Genomic DNA, 17899 nt, shown 5'->3' on the forward strand with positions numbered 1-17899 from the left:
GCACGAATCCTATTGGGAGAGCCGGGCGCTGCGGAGCAAGGCATGACGGGAGCCGTAGTCTTGGTTTTCTGAGGCGGGGAACGGACAGTCATGGCGGCGGCCTCATCTTCCACGGGCCCGAGTAGGCCCGACGAAGCTGCGGTGCCCCCCGGGGCGCTGCAGTACAGCCTCTTGCTGGAGCACTTGGTGGGCGAGAAGCGCGGGCCGAGGCAGGCGAGGGCCTTGGACCCGGCCGCCCTCGGGGGCTTCCCGGCGCCGGCCAAGAGCCCCGAGCAAAAGATGGTCGAGCGGGCCATGGAGAGCTGCGGCTTCAAGGCGGCGCTGGCCTGCGTCGGGGGTAGGTCGTGGTGAGCAGGGAGGGAAAGAGGGGTTGCGTTTGGTGGCGGGGCGTCTCTCTTTTTTTTGGTTTTGCGAATAGTTACTTCTCGGGCCCTCCCAGCGGCCTGCCTCGCAGGGATGTCGTGAGAAAGACCTTAAGCGAAGAGCGCATGCGTCCGTTGTGCTCATTAGCGTCGGTGCAGCTACATTTGTGGTGAATAACAATGGATCTTTATTCTCTGTTTTATTATTTTAAATTTATTATTTTAAATTTATTATTTTTACTATTGTTAACGGAAAATTTAAGGGTCCTCTTGGGCAAATGAAGACACCGACCAGAGCAAGTCAGAGCAAAACAGCAGCCAGTAGGCTCGGTCTTTATTTAAGAAAGACTGTCGCGACAGGACTCCCACCGCCCACGAGGTGAAGCAAGATGGAAGCCCCGAACAAAGGGAGACCCTAACTTTTATTAGTTACTAATCCCCTTAGCTACACCCCCAGAATTACATCATATTTACATCATGATTATATTAGGAATAGGAGGAGTTGGGGAGGAGCTGCACAGGTAACTTGAGTGTCCAGACACCTGGCCGGAGCCTCCTTCCCCCTCCCTACATGAGCCATATTCAAGAACAAAGAAAAAGGGCGAAGTTCCTGCCCCCTGAGGGGAATCCGGTCACAGTCCTTTGTGAGAGTCCGCGCGGAATACACTGTGATATGCAGTTCATTATGTCCCTGATAGCCTTCTGTCTGAGCCCATCACCGATGGCTATCAAGGTTGTCACGTATACTAGGAAAGAACACAGAGTACGTGACTGCTCGGTGAAGGGATTATGGCCGTTAGATATCAAGCCACCCCTTTGATAGTCCTTGCAATATGCAGTAGAATAAAAGTGGTCCGGTGAAAATCCGAAGTACGGCTGATTTTTAGTGAATTTATAAGGGATATTGTTTTTGAAGTTCAAAGCACTTTCGCCTTCAGGAAGCAGCTTGCTACATTTTGATTAGATCAGTCACGGTCAATTGAACTCGGAAACTTTGTATCGAGAGCTGTCAAGGGTCAGGAAAAGAGCGGCAGTAGCCTGCAGTACCTGCGTGGCCGCCGCAAGGGGCGCTGTTCGGTAATGCTGATTGGCTGAGGCGGGCGCCGATTGACAGCGGAACTCGGTCGGCCGGTCTACCCATAATAAGAATAGGGCTATGCGGAGTGCCATAGCGGGGAGCTGTCAAACTAGCGCTTCCTTATTTACGGAAGGCTTTAAGGGATGCCCCTCTAAAGGGACGTCCTCAGGGTCAGGGAGGGGAAGATGTGTGCATGTGTGCATGTGGTGCTTGTGTACCACGTGTTAGTGTGTTTGGGGGGGGGGGGTTTCCGGCGACAGTTCCCCCCTTCGGAGATAAGATTGCGTAGGTAGGGAAACCGCGCAATCCTTTTCTCCGCATAATTAACAGAGATTTGACATATCATACCTAGAGTCCAGAGTCTGGAGGTGGTGCAAGGGCCCCATCTCGATGGGAGTTGATTGGATTTTGGATGCCGGTGGTCTGTAGATGGTGGTCGATCGCGGACGAAGGGCAGGAAGACAAGAACCACAAGTTTGACAGCACATCGGGAAGCAGTGGATCATGCAGCAGAAGAAAACAATGCAGATGGCAACAGTGATCAATATTAAGAGGCCGTTCCCCAGAAGTTGTTTTATCCAAGTCGACCCAGGTAGCCAGTTCCAGAGCTGAGTGTCCGACAGGCCTTCGTGTTGGATATCCCTGAGTTTATCGGTCAGTTTATGGATGTTATTGAGGTGTCCTGTGATGTTCAAGGTCTGATCTGTGACGTGAGTGCAGCATTCCGTTCCTATGAGGGCACAAACCCCTCCAGTCGAAGCGAGTACGTAGTCCAAAGCAAGGCGGTTCTGGATCGAATTCTGCCTGACCTCTGTTAATTCAGTTAAAATGGATGGGGTAGCAGCATTGGATTCTTCCATAAAGTTCAGCAGTATGTCGGTCAGTTTAAGGATATCGACGTGGTTGGAGCCAGCCCCATAAGCGGGAAAGAGGGCCCGGCCGTAAGTTTCCCCGTTGGCCGCTACATCGGAGAGTTCTGACAAGTCTTTCGCTCTCTTGTTGCGCCTCTTTCCGGAGGGAAGTTTTTGGGTAACACGGACCCCAGGTAAAATTAGTCCAAGGTAGCAGGTGCCACGGGAGTGGGGGCTGGCCCATGTATAGCCGCGGTGGCCGCAAATCCAGAACAGCCCCTGCAAGCACGAGTCTATGCGCCCAGTGTGGAAGGTGCGGAAAAAGCACTGGGAGATCGGGGAAGGGTCCCAGGGGTCAGGCAAGTCCATTACACGTTTCCATGCGGACAATAGGGTAGGGTGGGTGGCAGGTTTGCCTTGGTGCCATAGGGTAATCTTGCCGCTTAAGGTAATATCAAGGGTGTACTTACAGGTGCTCTCGCCGATAACTTTGTCGTTGCCACTGAATTTCCGGCAGAGGTCGCCTGTTGTGGGTCCCGTCAGGTAGATGTACTGGTGGGTTAAGTTCACGGCGGTCAGGTTCCAGGAGCGTACATCAGCGGAAAGGTGTTGTTTTAAAGTGAGGGGTACTCCAAGGAATGGTATGCCGCTGTGGAGGTGTGAAGGAGCGTTGGCGCAGATCCAGCATTCGTTGGCAGTTGTTTGTTTTGCAATTTGGGAGATGAGTTTCAGATAGGAGTTGGAATGCCAGGTGGACAAGAGGTCGTTGTTGTTGGGGTTTTGGGACGTTGACAGTTCCCCCCTTTGTCGAGGTGCAGTGCCCGCCGGATGAAGGGGGTCTTGGCGCAACAAGTAGGTTAAGTTTGTAGCAAGGCCTCCACATCTCTGGGGGCCGGTGGTATCCCATTCTGCTGTAGGAGGTACGGGGTAGTGCCATCCTTCTAGGTACATTTTGCCGTCCCAATTGGAGGCTAATCCAATATCCCAGACGCAGCAGTACCTTCGGAGGCAGATGCCTTGTAGAATGGTTTGGCGGGGGGTGGAATCTACCCTTTGGCAGTAAAATCCGTGGATCAAACGATCTGTGGGGTGGTTCTGGTCAGTATAGACTGACTCTCCGCCACCGTTGTCGAGAACAGTCCAGTTCAGCGATTGTTGTAGTGTACCATCGGAGAAAAGTACGTAAGAGCCATTGAGGCATTGGGCACGGTTCCAGGGCCCGTCTCTGGTGAGTATGAATTTGCCTAGAGGTCGGAAGGATGGTGAGCGAACAAAGAGTTCCCAGGTTTGGTGTGCGGAGAGGATCGGTGAAACGGAGTGCCGAAGCAGAACGCGGGTCTCTGGCAAGCAGAATTCGAAATCCCCAAGGCGATCTAATGTTCCTCTTTTTACCATATCTACGATGCCAAAGTCCAGGTAATTGTATTCAGTTTGTAATCCAGGGCAAGATGCATGTGTGATCGTGGAGTTCTGGGAAAAGGTGGTGGTGAAATGGAGGAGGAGCAGGATGAGTATGGTGGTTGTCATAGTCAAATGGGGTGCGATGAGATGAGGTGGAGCTGTCAGACTGCAGAGCTGTCAAATGGGGAGCGGTGAGCGGTGGAGCTGTCAAACTGTAGGGCTGTCAAATGGGGAGCGGTGAGATGAGGTGGAGCTGTCAGACTGCAGAGCTGTCAAATGGGGAGCGGTGAGCGGTGGAGCTGTCAAACTGTAGAGCTGTCAAATGGGGAGCGGTGAGATGAGGTGGAGCTGTCAAACTGTAGAGCTGTCAAATGGGGAGCGGTGAGCGGTGGAGCTGTCAAACTGTAGAGCTGTCAAATGGGGAGCGGTGAGATGAGGTGGAGCTGTCAAACTGCAGAGCTGTCAAATGGGGGGCGATGAGGTGGTGTAGCTTTCCGGAGTTTGAGACGGATGGGAGGTTGACCCTTTTGATTAGTTGCAGTGATGAGTTCGGAGGACCAGAGCGTTGATGTGTGAGGTGATTCAGGTCCGGTCTGTTGGGCTCGATTCGTGCCCCGATCAGGTCCGGTCTGTTGGGCCCGATTCGTGCCCCGATCTGGTCCGGTCTGTTGGGCCCGATTCGTGCCCCGATCTGGTCCGGTCTGTTGGGCTCGATTCGTGCCCCGATCTGGTCCGGTCTGTTGGTTCTGGTCGTTGTAGCTGTCGTCGTCTGCTGGCTGGCACGGGACGTGGTAGGGTGATTCGTCAGGTGTAGGTTCGGGTGGTAAAGCCGGCTTGCAGCGGGTATGGTGCAACCAGGCTGTCTTTTCCGCTACCTTAACAGAAGTTGGAGTGGTTAAGAGTATTTGGTAGGGGCCCTCCCAGGTGGGCTGTAGGGGTACCTTGTGATATGTTTTTGCGAGTATCCAGTCCCCTGGTTGGTACGAGTGAATGTTTTCATCTAGAGGGATGTTTTGGCTTGAGGCAGCATATCTGTGGAGGCGAATGAGTTGCTTCTGTAGGTGTATCACATATTGCGTTAATTCTGACTCGCCTACCTCTAACTCGGAAGTTGGAAATTGGGTATTATATACCGGGGAGGGTCTGCCAAAGAGTATTTCATAGGGGGATAGGTTTAAGTTTCCCCGGGGACATGCTCTGAGATTATGTAGAACTAAGGGGAGAGCGTTGATCCACTTAATTCCGGAGTCTTTACAAAGCTTTCCTAGTTGTGACTTCAGCTGTTGATTCATTCTTTCAACCTGGCCTGAGGATGGGGGATGGTATGGGGTGTGCAGTTTCCATTTGATTCCTAGGGCTTTGGCGATTTGCTGAACTATTTCTGAGGTAAAGTGAGAGCCTCTGTCGCTGTCTATATGTCTCGGTACCCCGAAGCGTGGTATTATTTCGTGCAGTAGGGTTTTTGCAACCGCTTGGGCATTAGCTCGGCGGGCTGGGAGGCATTCTACCCATCCAGTCAATTGGTCGATAATGACAAGGGCATGTTTGTAACCTTGACAAGGGGGCAAATCTATGAAATCGACTTGAAGACTTTCAAAAGGGACGAAAGCCCATGGTCTGGCTCCGGGTGGACTTCTGGCAGTATGCTTAGGGTTAAAGGTTTGACAAGTGTGACAGTTCTTTACTGCCGTCTTCGCGGCGAGGGCTAGCCCGGGGGCATACCAGCAGCGTTGTACTGAGTCTATAAGTTTGTCTCTTCCCCAGTGAGTACACTGATGAAGAATTCTGACATGTTTGGGTACCCATAGTCTAGGCATTATAAGTCTCTTGTCGGGAAGGTACCAGATGCCATTCTCAAGGATGGCTCCGTGTTCTTCCCATCCTTGCCTTTCTTCAGGGGTGGCGGTGTTATACATTAGGTTAAAGTCTACGTCCGATGGAATTTGGGGTCCCTGGAATTCATTGTCCGGGGATAGCGGTTGAAGGGCTGCCTCTTGTGCCATGTGATCTGCGCAGCGGTTCCCAGTGGATACTGGGTCTTTCCCTTTGGTGTGAGCTTTGCAGTGGACTACCGCTATTTCCTCGGGAAGGTGTATGGAGTCCATAAGGCGCTGCACTAGGGGCGCATGGGCGATCTTAGTGCCTGCGGCCGTTAGGAAGCCCCTCTGCAGCCAGATTTGTCCGGTAGCGTGAACTAAACCGAAGCAATATTTGGAGTCTGTGTAGATTGTTACCCTCTTTCCTGCTGCTAACTCGCATGCCCGGATTAAAGCGATGAGTTCGGCCGCTTGTGCACTATACTTGGCATGGACAGGGCGCGCTTCCAGGATATCAGTGTCACTAACGACTGCATATCCGCTTTTCCGCTCTCCTCCCACTACTTTCGAGCTCCCGTCAGTGTACAGTACTAGGTGTGGGTTATCCAAAGGGAGATAGTCAAGGTCTCCCCGTGGTTTCTCAGCATGTCGTACTACCTGGCTACAGTCGTGGTGTGGGGTTCCGTCGTCTGGAAGGGGTAGAAGGGTTGCGGGGTTGAGGGAATTTACTCTTTTAATGGTTACGTTTGATGGACTTAGGAGGATAGCCTCGTATCTATTCAGCCTCTGTATCGTGAAGCGTTGGCAGCCTTGTAGGCTAAGAAGGGTGGCCACCGCATGGGGAACGTTTACAGTCAATTCATGTCCCAAAACCGTTTCTTGGGCTTTTTCTAGAAGCAAGGCTGCAGCGGCTACGGCTCTAAGACATCCTACATTTCCGAGTACCGTAGTGTCTAGCTGTAGGCTGTAATAAGCCACAGGTCTGTTCCTCCCCTGGAACGGTTGTGTAAGGACGCCTGAGGCTACCCCTTTGTTTTCGTGGACAAATAGAGAGAAGGGCAGTCTATAATCTGGGAGTCCAAGAGCGGGCGATGACCTTAATTCCCATTTGATGCATTCGAAGGCTTCAAGTGCCTCTGCAGTCCATTGCAATTGGTCTGGGGCGCTATCATGTGTCATTGCAGTGAGGGGCCGAGTGAACTCACCATAACGGGGGATCCATGCTCGGCAAAATCCACTCATTCCAATGAAGCCTCTGAGTTGTCTCTTGGTTTTTGGAAGGGGTAGTCTGGTTATGGCCTCGATTCTATCGGTGGTGAGGGCACGGGTACCTTGTCCGAGGATGTGGCCAAGATATTTTACCTCCTTTTGGCAGTATTGTATCTTCTTTGGGGATACTTTGTGGCCTTTATGTGCTAATATTGTCAGGAGAGTTATAGTATCTGATTTACAGGATTCCAAATCTCGTCCACAGAGTAAAATGTCATCTACGTAAAGTCTGAGAGCAGAGCCACCCGGAAGGTTCACATCAAGGAGATCTTGGTGTAATATGGAGGAGAAAATTGCTGGGGACTCTACATATCCCTGGGGTAACCGGGTCCACGTTAATTGGCCTGTTTGCCAGGTAAAAGCAAAGAGAAACTGGCTTTCCGGATCCACAGGGATACTGAAGAATGCGGAGCAGAGGTCTATTACGGAATAAACTACAGTTCCCTCCGGGATGGTGCTTAAAAGGTGGTGTGGGTTTGCGACGACGGCGTGTCTGGGAATAACGAAGGAATTTATCAGTCGAAGGTCTTGCACCAAGCGCCATTTTACGGGGTTGGTATTCGGCTTTTTGACTGGAAGTAGGGGGGTATTACATGGTGAGGCACAGGGAACTAGAACTCCCATTTTTAGAAATTCATCGATCATCGGAGTGAGGCCGTCGATTGCTTCGGGAGGTAGGGGATATTGTTTAGTGCAGGGAAAGGGTAGGTCTTTCCTATAGTTGACTTTTACTGGGGTTGCGGACTTTAGAAGTCCAACGGAGGTCGATTCAGTTCCCCATAGCCAGGAAGGGACACTATTTAGAAGTTCGGGAGGAAGATCAATGGGTTTGTTGTTAGCTTCTTGCAGGACTCCTTGGAAGTTGAATATGGAGTCGTTTGGCATGTGTAAGTAAATTCCTTCCTGGCCGCATTGAATAGTAGCATTTAGTTTACATAGCAGATCCCTACCGAGAAGGTTGACTGGGCTGGAGGTTAATAGGAAAGTATGTTTAACTGATAACGGTCCGACGGAGACTTTTGCAGGTTTGGATAAAGGGCAATTTCGGGGAATCCCATCAAGCCCCATTACGGTTTTCGTTTCCTCTCCTGGGGTCAAATGGCTGTTAGTGAGGGTGGAGTAGGTGGCCCCAGTGTCCAAGAGACAGTCGTAGTTCTGTCCATCAATTTGCATAGTGCATATGGGGTCTGTTGAGGATAATTGCAAGACCGGGCAGAGAAATGAGAAAGAGGCGGGATCTGCTTTTAATTGTCAATGTTCCTGATATTCTTCCACCACCATTTCGTGGGTCGGGTTCGTAGGATGGTTTCCTTGGCTAAAGGGGTTGGTGGTGCCGTAGGGTAGGTTTCGGGGCCGCGGTTGCGGAGGTCCTGCACGGGACTGCATTTGGGCTGGGGATCGGTTCGCATTGTGGGAAGAGGTAGGTTCCCTACCCCTGGGATATGCACCTTCTTTGTATTCTGGCCTGTATGGTTTTGAATTTCTATATTCAGATCTCCTGGTCAGAAGAGGACAGTATCTTTTAATGTGCCCGACTTCCTCACAGTGGAAACAGACGCGTTCGTCCTGTAATTCCGATCCGCCTGATTTAAACTTTTCTTTGAAGGTGGGAACCGCGGCCGCATAAGCTAATACTCGGGGAGGGTCGGGTTTTTGGTCTTTCTTCTTCCTTTCATCCCTCGAGTTAAAAACGGACTTTGCGATGGAAAGAATTTCATTTACGGTTTTTCCATCGTATCCGAGGTGTGAATTTAATGCCTTTCGGATGTCGGCGGTGGCTTGATCTTTGAAAAAGCCCTTGACTATCACTTCGTGCTGTGGGCTCTCCGGATCTATTCCACCCCAAGTCTTAATAGCGGAGACTAGCCGTGAATAGTAGTCAGAGGGATGTTCGTCAGGTCCTTGAAGGACCGCTTGGACTTTGGTCCAGTTTACAGTTCGCTGTCCTGCAGCTTTGATGCCATCTAAGATGGCCTTCTTGAAAATTTTTAGACCCCATTGGCCATCGGTAGTGTTATAGTTCCACTCAGGGTCGTTAAGTAACGTCTGAGTGGTCAGTGGGGTCATTGAGGTCGGACGGTCTGGCTGGTACCCTTCCCGGCCAAGGGCTTCTCCTGCCTTTGCTAAGATCTCCCTCTTCTCTGCCTCATTAAAAAGGGCTCCCAACAACATATGCACATCCGCCCACGTGGGGTTGTGAGTGGAGAAGATGGTGGCCACTTGGCGGTGGCATTTGTCTGGGTCGTCCCGTAGGGAGGGCATCTTATCGGACCAGTTCATTAGATCAGAGGTAAGGAAAGGCTGGTGAGTAAAAACCATACGGGGAGGGTCTCCTGCTCTGACGGGAGGTATAGGTAATGCGCGCAGTGGAAAGGCACCTTCTATTTCTCCGTTTAGCAGATTGTCCCTGTTTCTGGTTCTACTGGAAACAGGTCCCTCTCTTCCTTCTGTTAGGAGCTGCCCACTGAGTAAAGGCCCAAGGTCCAAGTCAGCCTGGTTCTCTGCCGAGTTCGATGCGCTTGAGGAAGGATCGGACGGCAGTGTGTTAGGGGTGCTTTGGGGAGGGGCAGTGGCTGTGGCTGGTGGGTTCGTTACATTCTCTCTTGGTCCTGCGCCTGGTAGGTTTGTTACGTTCTCCCTCGGTCCTGGTCCTGCGCCTCCCCCTCCGGCTCCTGCTCTGCCTCCCACACCAGGCCCTGGCTGTCGGGGTGCTTCGGGTTCGGGGTAGTAGAAGGGGACGAGGGTTCGGTCCAATTGTTCCTCCTGAGCTCTAATCTCATCGTATGGGGGAGGTCCAGTTGTTTTTAAAACAGCCATTTGGCGGACAATTTGGGCTTGCTGCCGTTGAAATAATTCGCGGGCTTCGGCAAAGGCGTTCAGGTAGTATAATTGTCGGGGCCTCTCGTCTGCCAGGTAAGTTTTAAGTGCTTGCATTTTTTGAAGATTGAAGGAGCCGTGGGATGGCCATCTAGAAGCTGGCTCTAGGTGGTGGGTAAAGGCAACCCACGAGATGTTACAAAGGTCCCTCAGTTTGGACTTTGAGAGCCCCTTTCTCCCTTTCAGTTCCTTCCAGTTTAAGAGGACGAATTGAAGAGGGGTATCAGAGTCCTCCCTGTGGCGGAAAGGCTCCGCGGAAGCCTTGTCGCCGGGAGGAGTCCAGTCTGAGTGTTTGGAAGATTGGGCTCCCATCCTTTCTTTCTATCAGGTTGTTGTTTTGCTAGCGAGGAAAACTAAAGACAGAAAGGGAGGAACGTACACACACAAGGGAAGAGGGAAGAGGGTTTGGGAAGAAAAGGATGGAAAAAGATCCTTTCAGTATTTTGGAATGTCCTAGTCTTAGTGGAATCTCTACTTATTTCTGAACCACGAATTTTTGCTTAAAAACCTCGAGCCTGGACGGAAACCTAAACCACGGGTCTCTGCCCGGAAACCTAAACCACGGGTCTCTGCCCGGAAACCTAAACCACGGGTCGCTGCCCGGAAACCTAAACCACGGATCTCTGCCCGGAAACCTAAACCACGGGTCGCTGCCCGGAAACCTAAACCACGGGTCGCTGCCCGGAAACCTAAACCACGGGTCTCTGCCCGGAAACCTAAACCACGGGTCGCTGCCCGGAAACCTAAACCACGGGTCGCTGCCCGGAAACCTAAACCACGGGTCGCTGCCCGGAAACCTAAACCACAGTACTGTTTCAAAGCTAATCCTAGTGTGGGGCCCCAATTGTGAACCTCCCCCTCTACCCTCCACAACAGCCCCCTGCCTAGCCTTTAGACTAAATTCGGCTTCCCTACTGAACGCCTGCACAGTGCAGTGCCAGATCGGGCTCCGAGAAAACAAAAGTTTGAAAGGAAGCAAATGACCTTGCGTTCTCACATACCCGGGTCATCCCTAACAAAGGTCGCCGGGCAGGAGGGGCGGCTTCATTTGCACAGGCAGATAAGGTAGAGAGAGATTTGTAAGGACACCCCTGGACGACTCCGAAAGGGGCGTCAGAGATATAGTAGGCACCGCGCTTTCCTGGCCACACTTCCGAAAGGGAAAGCGGGGGAGAAAAGGAGAGAATTGTAGGGGACGCCTTTGGCCGACTCCGAGAAAGGTCGTCAGAGAAACAATAAGCACCACGTTTTCCTGGCCATACTTCCGAAAGGGAAAACGGGGGAGAAAAAGGGAAAGGAGGTTCGAGACTTTGCAGATGCAACGTTGGAAACAAAGGAGAAAGATCTGGCTGTTGTGGAGACGTTATTTTCCACCCTCCTCCCAATGTATTTTCTTCGGAACCATACTCACGTCCGTTGATGTCCCCCGCAGATCCCGGGATCTTTCCTTAGCCGGCTTTACCTCGCCTTTGCTCTCTCTGGTTGGGCTTCTGGTGACGGTTGATTACCGCCCGCAAAGAGGAGGCAGGGAGAGGAAGAAAAGGATCCTCGGGCTAAGGTAGCCCGGTGGCGCCCGATCCCCTCTATCTCCCCTCTCACCTTTACAGGAGAACCAAGTGTCCCTTCGTGGTCGCCAACTGTTAACGGAAAATTTAAGGGTCCTCTTGGGCAAATGAAGACACCGACCAGAGCAAGTCAGAGCAAAACAGCAGCCAGTAGGCTCGGTCTTTATTTAAGAAAGACTGTCGCGACAGGACTCCCACCGCCCACGAGGTGAAGCAAGATGGAAGCCCCGAACAAAGGGAGACCCTAACTTTTATTAGTTACTAATCCCCTTAGCTACACCCCCAGAATTACATCATATTTACATCATGATTATATTAGGAATAGGAGGAGTTGGGGAGGAGCTGCACAGGTAACTTGAGTGTCCAGACACCTGGCCGGAGCCTCCTTCCCCCTCCCTACATGAGCCATATTCAAGAACAAAGAAAAAGGGCGAAGTTCCTGCCCCCTGAGGGGAATCCGGTCACAGTCCTTTGTGAGAGTCCGCGCGGAATACACTGTGATATGCAGTTCATTATGTCCCTGATAGCCTTCTGTCTGAGCCCATCACCGATGGCTATCAAGGTTGTCACGTATACTAGGAAAGAACACAGAGTACGTGACTGCTCGGTGAAGGGATTATGGCCGTTAGATATCAAGCCACCCCTTTGATAGTCCTTGCAATATGCAGTAGAATAAAAGTGGTCCGGTGAAAATCCGAAGTACGGCTGATTTTTAGTGAATTTATAAGGGATATTGTTTTTGAAGTTCAAAGCACTTTCGCCTTCAGGAAGCAGCTTGCTACATTTTGATTAGATCAGTCACGGTCAATTGAACTCGGAAACTTTGTATCGAGAGCTGTCAAGGGTCAGGAAAAGAGCGGCAGTAGCCTGCAGTACCTGCGTGGCCGCCGCAAGGGGCGCTGTTCGGTAATGCTGATTGGCTGAGGCGGGCGCCGATTGACAGCGGAACTCGGTCGGCCGGTCTACCCATAATAAGAATAGGGCTATGCGGAGTGCCATAGCGGGGAGCTGTCAAACTAGCGCTTCCTTATTTACGGAAGGCTTTAAGGGATGCCCCTCTAAAGGGACGTCCTCAGGGTCAGGGAGGGGAAGATGTGTGCATGTGTGCATGTGGTGCTTGTGTACCACGTGTTAGTGTGTTTGGGGGGGGGTTTCCGGCGACACTATTAACCCCAAGTTGTAGAATCTGAGAGGTGCAATAATAATAATAATAATAATAATAATAATAATAATAATAATAATTTTATACCCTGCTCATCCTGCTGGGGTATAATAAACTTAATTGCATCTCTCAGCTTCTGCAACTTGGGGCTAATAAGCACTGGCCCTACCTTGCAGGGCGTGCTCTGGTCCAGGGGGTCACAAAGAGTCGGACACGACTAAACAACAACAACCTTGCAGGGCTGTCGCAAGAACAGCCACAAGAGAAAAGAGCATAAAATGCTTGTTAGCAACGGCACAGCAAGCCTTGTGAAAATGCGTTCCTGCGTATTTGTGGTTAATAACAATAATTGTGAATATATTTATTATATAGCATTGCATCTCTCTGCTTCTACAACTTGGGGCTATGAAGAACCAACCTACTTTGCAGGGTTGTTGCAAGAACGACCACAAGTGAAAAGAGCACTGTGTAAATTATTATTAGCGATGGCATAGCAAGACCTATTAAAAGTTTTTCTGCAGGCCCACAATATATTTGTGGCTGATAAAGAAGCAGGAGAGTTTCAGCGTCATTCATAAAGGCATGCCCATTTGGAAGCCGTCAAAAAATACGTCCTTGCTATTATCGAGCCTTTAGTAGTATAGAAAAGCATCTGTATGGCACTTTAGAGCACTTAGAGCTCAATAATAGTAATGAAGAATTGTGCACTTGCTTATTAAACATTTAATGAATGCACCTTTCTTTAGCTGGCTCATCAGCTGCAAAGCATTAAGTGGCAGGATGTTTGGTATATATAATAATGCCTTTATACAAATCTATGGTGCGACCACATTTGGAACACTGTGTATGGTTCAAAAGGATGTTTTAGATGTGGAAAAGGTTCAAAAACTGGCAGCCAAGATGATCAAGGGGATGGAGCAACAGCCCCATGAGGAAAGGCTGCAGCATTTGAGACAGTTTAGAGAAAAGGTGAGTCAATGGTGACATGATAGAAGATAGATAAAATTATTCATGGCATGGAGGAAGTGGAGAGAGAAACGTTTGCCTCATAACTCTAGAACTCCGGGACTTACAATGAAGCTGAGCGTTGAAGGATTCACAACAGACAAAAGAAATGCCTTATTCACACAGTACATAGCATATCTATGGAACTCACTCACACAAGAGGCAGGGATGGACACCAAAGTGAATGTCTTTAAAAGAGGTTTAGACAGATTCATGGAGGGTAAATGTGATCAGTGGCTACTAACCTTGATGGCTATGTTTTCCTTCCATTGTTGGAGTCAGTATGGCCTTGATTGCCAGTTTGCTGGGAATAATAATAATAATAATAATAATAATAATAATAATAATAATAATAATAATTTATTATTTATACCCCGCCCATCTGGCTGGGCCTCCCCAGCCACTCTGGGCGGCTTCCATAGAAACCAAAAATACAGTAAAATATCACACGTTAAAAACTTCCCTAAACAGGGCTGCCTTAAGATGTCTTATTGTTTATCGCTTTGACATCTGCTGGAAGGGCGTTCCACAGGGCGGGCGCCACTACCGAGAAGGCCCTCTGCCTGGTTCCCTGTAGCTTTGCTTCTCGCAATGAGGGAACCGCCAGAAGGCCCTCGGCGCTGGACCTCAGAATGATGGGGGTGGAGACACTCCTTCAGGTATACTGGACCGAGGCCGTTTAGGGCTTTAAACAGAAGTGGGGAGCGAAGTGTTGTTGCACGCAGGTCCTGCTTGTGCTTGTAGTGGTGGCGTAGGAAGGGGGTGCGGGCCGCCCTGGGTTACATCACTGAGGGGGGTGACCATGGAGCCTGGCCTGCAGCGCACCCAAGCCACACATCTCTCCTGGGGAGTGATGCAGCGGCTTGGGTACCTGCAGGCTCTGCGCTGCCCAAAACCTCCGTGAAGGTTTCGCACAGCGTGCTCTGCCCTGGCTTGCCCCGCCTCCGGGTGCAGGGCATTTGTGCCACCCTGGGCGCCCAGGCAGCTAGCTATGCTGCTGGCTTGTGGGCTTCCCATCGAGGCATCTGGTTGGCCCCTGTGAGAACAGGATGCTGAGTTAGATGGGCCACAGGCCTCCCCTGATTTCATGTGTCCGAGCAGAGTGGCTTGAAATTGAGATGAGGAAGCTTCTGAGAAACAACACTGAAATGGAATTTGGAGCCTGTCACCCTGCTAATTGCCTTGCCAACATTTCTGTTTACTTGGCAGGATTCGTGCTGGGAGGTGCCTTTGGTGTGTTCACGGCCGGCATCGATACCAATGTGGGGTTTGACCCCAAGGATCCGTACCGCACGCCAACAGCCAAAGAGGTCTTGAAAGACATGGGGCAAAGAGGGATGTCCTACGCCAAGAATTTTGCTATTGTCGGTGCCATGTTTTCCTGCACTGAATGCCTGGTGGAGTCTGTGAGTAACTCTCCGGCTTTGATCTGCTGGTTTTTTGTAATGATTTTCTTATTTAAATATAACATCTTACACTGTAAGCTGTCATTCATGCCAGCCTTAAAGCCACAGTCTTCAGTAGGACTGTATGCATGACTAAAAGTGACATTCCTGAATATCTCTGTGGTCTTCCCACTGGGGCATCTCATCTAGTTGGCCACTTTGACCTGACCCAGCAGGGGAACTCTCATGTTCTCATCTCAAGCCACTAGATTTATTCCCCACCCAACAGTACAAAAGCAGCGCTGCTGTTGTGATTGATTGATTGATTGATTATTACAGTATTTCTTAGGTGCCTTGGGCCAGATACAACTATTTATACAAGATAAAATATTAAAAACAGTTTCAGATAAATTAGTCGCAAGAATAGGGTGGGTCCTGAAAGATGTGGATTTTTAGGATATGACCAAAGATTTGAGGGTTGATGTTTTGATTTTGTTTTTTTACAATCAAGCTGTATATAAATTGTATGAAATAAATACAAAAGGTGCCTGGCTCACCTCTGTGGGGAGGGAATTCCACAACTTAGGGGCTGCCACAGAAATTGCCCTCTCCCAGGCCACCCCACCCTTTGAACTTTCAAGGGCAGTGGACCAAGAGGGCACCCTCTGCCAATAGTAACACTCAGGAGGGTCTGTAGGAGGAGGTGGTCTTTCAGACATCTGGGGCCTAAGTGGTTTAGAATTGGTGCTGTATGCAGAGGTTCATGTGGCTGGTCTTGATGTTGTGTTTCTCATTTCCCCAGTATCGAGGAAAGACAGACTGGAAGAACAGCGTGATGAGTGGGTGCATTACTGGAGGGGCCATTGGCTTCCGGGGTGAGTCCTGTTGCCGTTGAGCAGTCGCTGGGCTCACTTGGATCCTGATAAAGACAGAATGCTGCAGGTTCTACTGGTCCTAAATGTTATGGCCAGGAAGTAATATGAGCCATAGCACAGAGCAGGATGTTGGACTGCAACTCCCACCTCTCCTATCCTAGGCTGTGGCAGCTGTGGCTGATGGGAGTTGGAGCTCAGCAGCATCTGGGGGACCACAAGTTCCCCACGCCTGGCTACAATCCTGGCCCTATTTAACTTGGAATAAGCCTCACTGAATTTAGTAGGACTTACTGTAGCTAGAATTGTGGCTAGAATTGTGCTGTTAGTCTTAGCACCTGCTCCAAGGTGTTGGAACTGCTTGCTGAAGGTGAATTGTCTCATCCTGTCTTTGATGACCTTCCGCTGACAGACAGGTGCTTTTTTCTGTTTACACAGGGATTTGTCCTTATAAGCTGACTTGTGGCCACTGTAGATGCTGTGGCTCAGTCAGGTGGTGTTTTCCCCACTGACTGTTTGGATCATGGATGGAAAACCTCTGCCTTGGTCTAAGGGTTCAATCCTTAGGATGCCCTGTAGTTTCAGTCTCCACTGGAATCTCGAAGTAGAGCTGGGAAAAGGACTCCCTGCTTGAAAACCTACAGAGCTGCTGCCATTCGGTGTAAACCATACTGAGCTAGATAGAGCCGGGCAAGTTAAAAATTAAGAGTGTTAATCTTCCCTAAGAGCATTAAATGGTTTTCTGAACAGCTTCTAGCTAAGCTTGTTATGTTGGGTCCGATTGGTTTAAACTTCTTTGAGAGGGAAAGACAACTGGTGCTACCTGAATCCCATCTCTGTGTTTGCAGCCAAGAGTTGTTGCTTCTGATCTTACTGAGTGCTCCAGTTTCTAGGGCCAGGACCTGGTTCAGGTCATCCTCTGTAGGGCTGAAATAAAAGGAATATTTTACAAGGGGTTGGGATCAAACCTGCTAGTGGAAGTGATCTTTTTTGCTTTCCAGCCAACAATATAGGCTTAGCTACAGGAAATAAACTTGATTATGTGCTGTTGTGCTGACGGCCTTCTCCTTTTGCCTTGCAGCTGGCCTGAAAGCTGGGGTCCTTGGCTGTGGGGGCTTTGCTGCATTCTCTGCAGTGATTGACTACTACTTACGGTAGCAGCTGATGCCAATGAATGGGAACCTTCTGGTGTGAACTGTGCAGGACAGCTGGCCCAACTCACTTTCCTGTTCCTGACAACCGATTAAGGAAAGGGGAAAGGTTTCTGAGAGCTGTGTCCTAGAAAAGAGGATATGCATCCAGCCCGTGGGCAGAGTCAGCGAGTCATCTAAGCAAAGTGTTGTTCAAACATCGTTGGAGAGGTACGACTAGGTGTTAATTCCAAGGACTGCCTGTATTCTGTCAACTCCTTCTGCTAAGTGTATGCATTTGCTGTGGCAAGCATAAAAGCTGTTACAGCGTGTCAGCACTTGCTACAAACACAAGCTCGTAGCTTCATGACTATGTCGTATACAGGAGAAAATTGAAAGATTTAATTTATTCCAGGCCTTGTCAAGTGTTTGATGCTAATGAAACAAGAACAATATTTCCTAGATGCTGTGGTTAGTTGTTTGTCAATGGATATCAAATTTAAATTAGATGTCTGAAATGGAGCTTGACATCTACAAATTCATTGAGGCGAGATCGTTCTACAGTTATTAGTCATGTTCGCTACATAGAACCTCCTTTTGCAGGGGCAGTATACCTTTGAACGTCAAACAGCAGGGGACGGTTGTTGCTTTCATTCCCTGCCTGTGCACATTGCAGAGACGTTTGGCTGATTACTGCTGGAAATGGTGTACTGGGTTAGAAGGATCCAGTAGTGAGGCTATATGTAGATTCCTGTTATACGAATAGCAAGGAGTAACGTACATTCTCTTGGGTACAGACAGTGTAAAGCTGGAAGCAGCTCTCCTGCCTCCCACACTAAGCTTGGTACCCTAGGGCCCCTCTCCCTACTACAGTACATTCTGGGAAGAGACCTTTAGGAGAAAAGAGAGGATGACTCTGCCAGTGACCAAGAAAAAGTAGGGTTTTGTCCCCTGCAGATGTTACAGATGCTTGTCAGGAGAGCTCAAGCTTCCAACTGGCTGAAGCGTCTTAAAAGAGAAAGTTGAATAAAACACCAAAGAACTTGGATGGTTTGTGAACTGCAGAGCTACATCAGGGAGACCTCTCCTCCCCCACTCCGGTACAGCACTGTTGGGGGTCTCCAG

At 49.9% G+C, this 17899-nt stretch overlaps 1 protein-coding gene across 1 annotated transcript; it reads left to right on the plus strand.

Annotated features, from left to right (window-relative positions):
• Window positions 1-54: 54 nt before the first annotated feature.
• TIMM22 (translocase of inner mitochondrial membrane 22) lies at window positions 55-17236 on the plus strand. Its single transcript, XM_081172232.1, has 4 exons — window positions 55-337; window positions 14597-14793; window positions 15575-15647; window positions 16726-17236. Exons 1-4 carry the CDS (start codon window positions 91-93, stop codon window positions 16800-16802), a joined length of 594 nt encoding a protein of 197 aa, XP_081028358.1. The 5' UTR covers window positions 55-90; the 3' UTR covers window positions 16803-17236.
• The last annotated feature ends 663 nt before the right edge of the window (window positions 17237-17899 follow it).

The sequence above is a fragment of the Podarcis bocagei genome, assembly GCF_964188305.1.
Source record: "Podarcis bocagei genome assembly, chromosome: 15".
NCBI classification, from domain to species: Eukaryota; Metazoa; Chordata; class Lepidosauria; order Squamata; family Lacertidae; genus Podarcis; species Podarcis bocagei.

Bases quoted from the DNA above. Each gene is read 5' to 3' on its own strand.
- TIMM22 (XM_081172232.1), top strand. From the start codon at position 91: ATGGCGGCGGCCTCATCTTCCACGGGCCCGAGTAGGCCCGACGAAGCT. The intron at 338-14,596 runs GTAGGTCGTGGT...TTTACTTGGCAG, and splicing joins GGCGCTGGCCTGCGTCGGGG to GATTCGTGCTGGGAGGTGCC. The intron at 15,648-16,725 runs GTGAGTCCTGTT...TTTGCCTTGCAG, and splicing joins AGGGGCCATTGGCTTCCGGG to CTGGCCTGAAAGCTGGGGTC.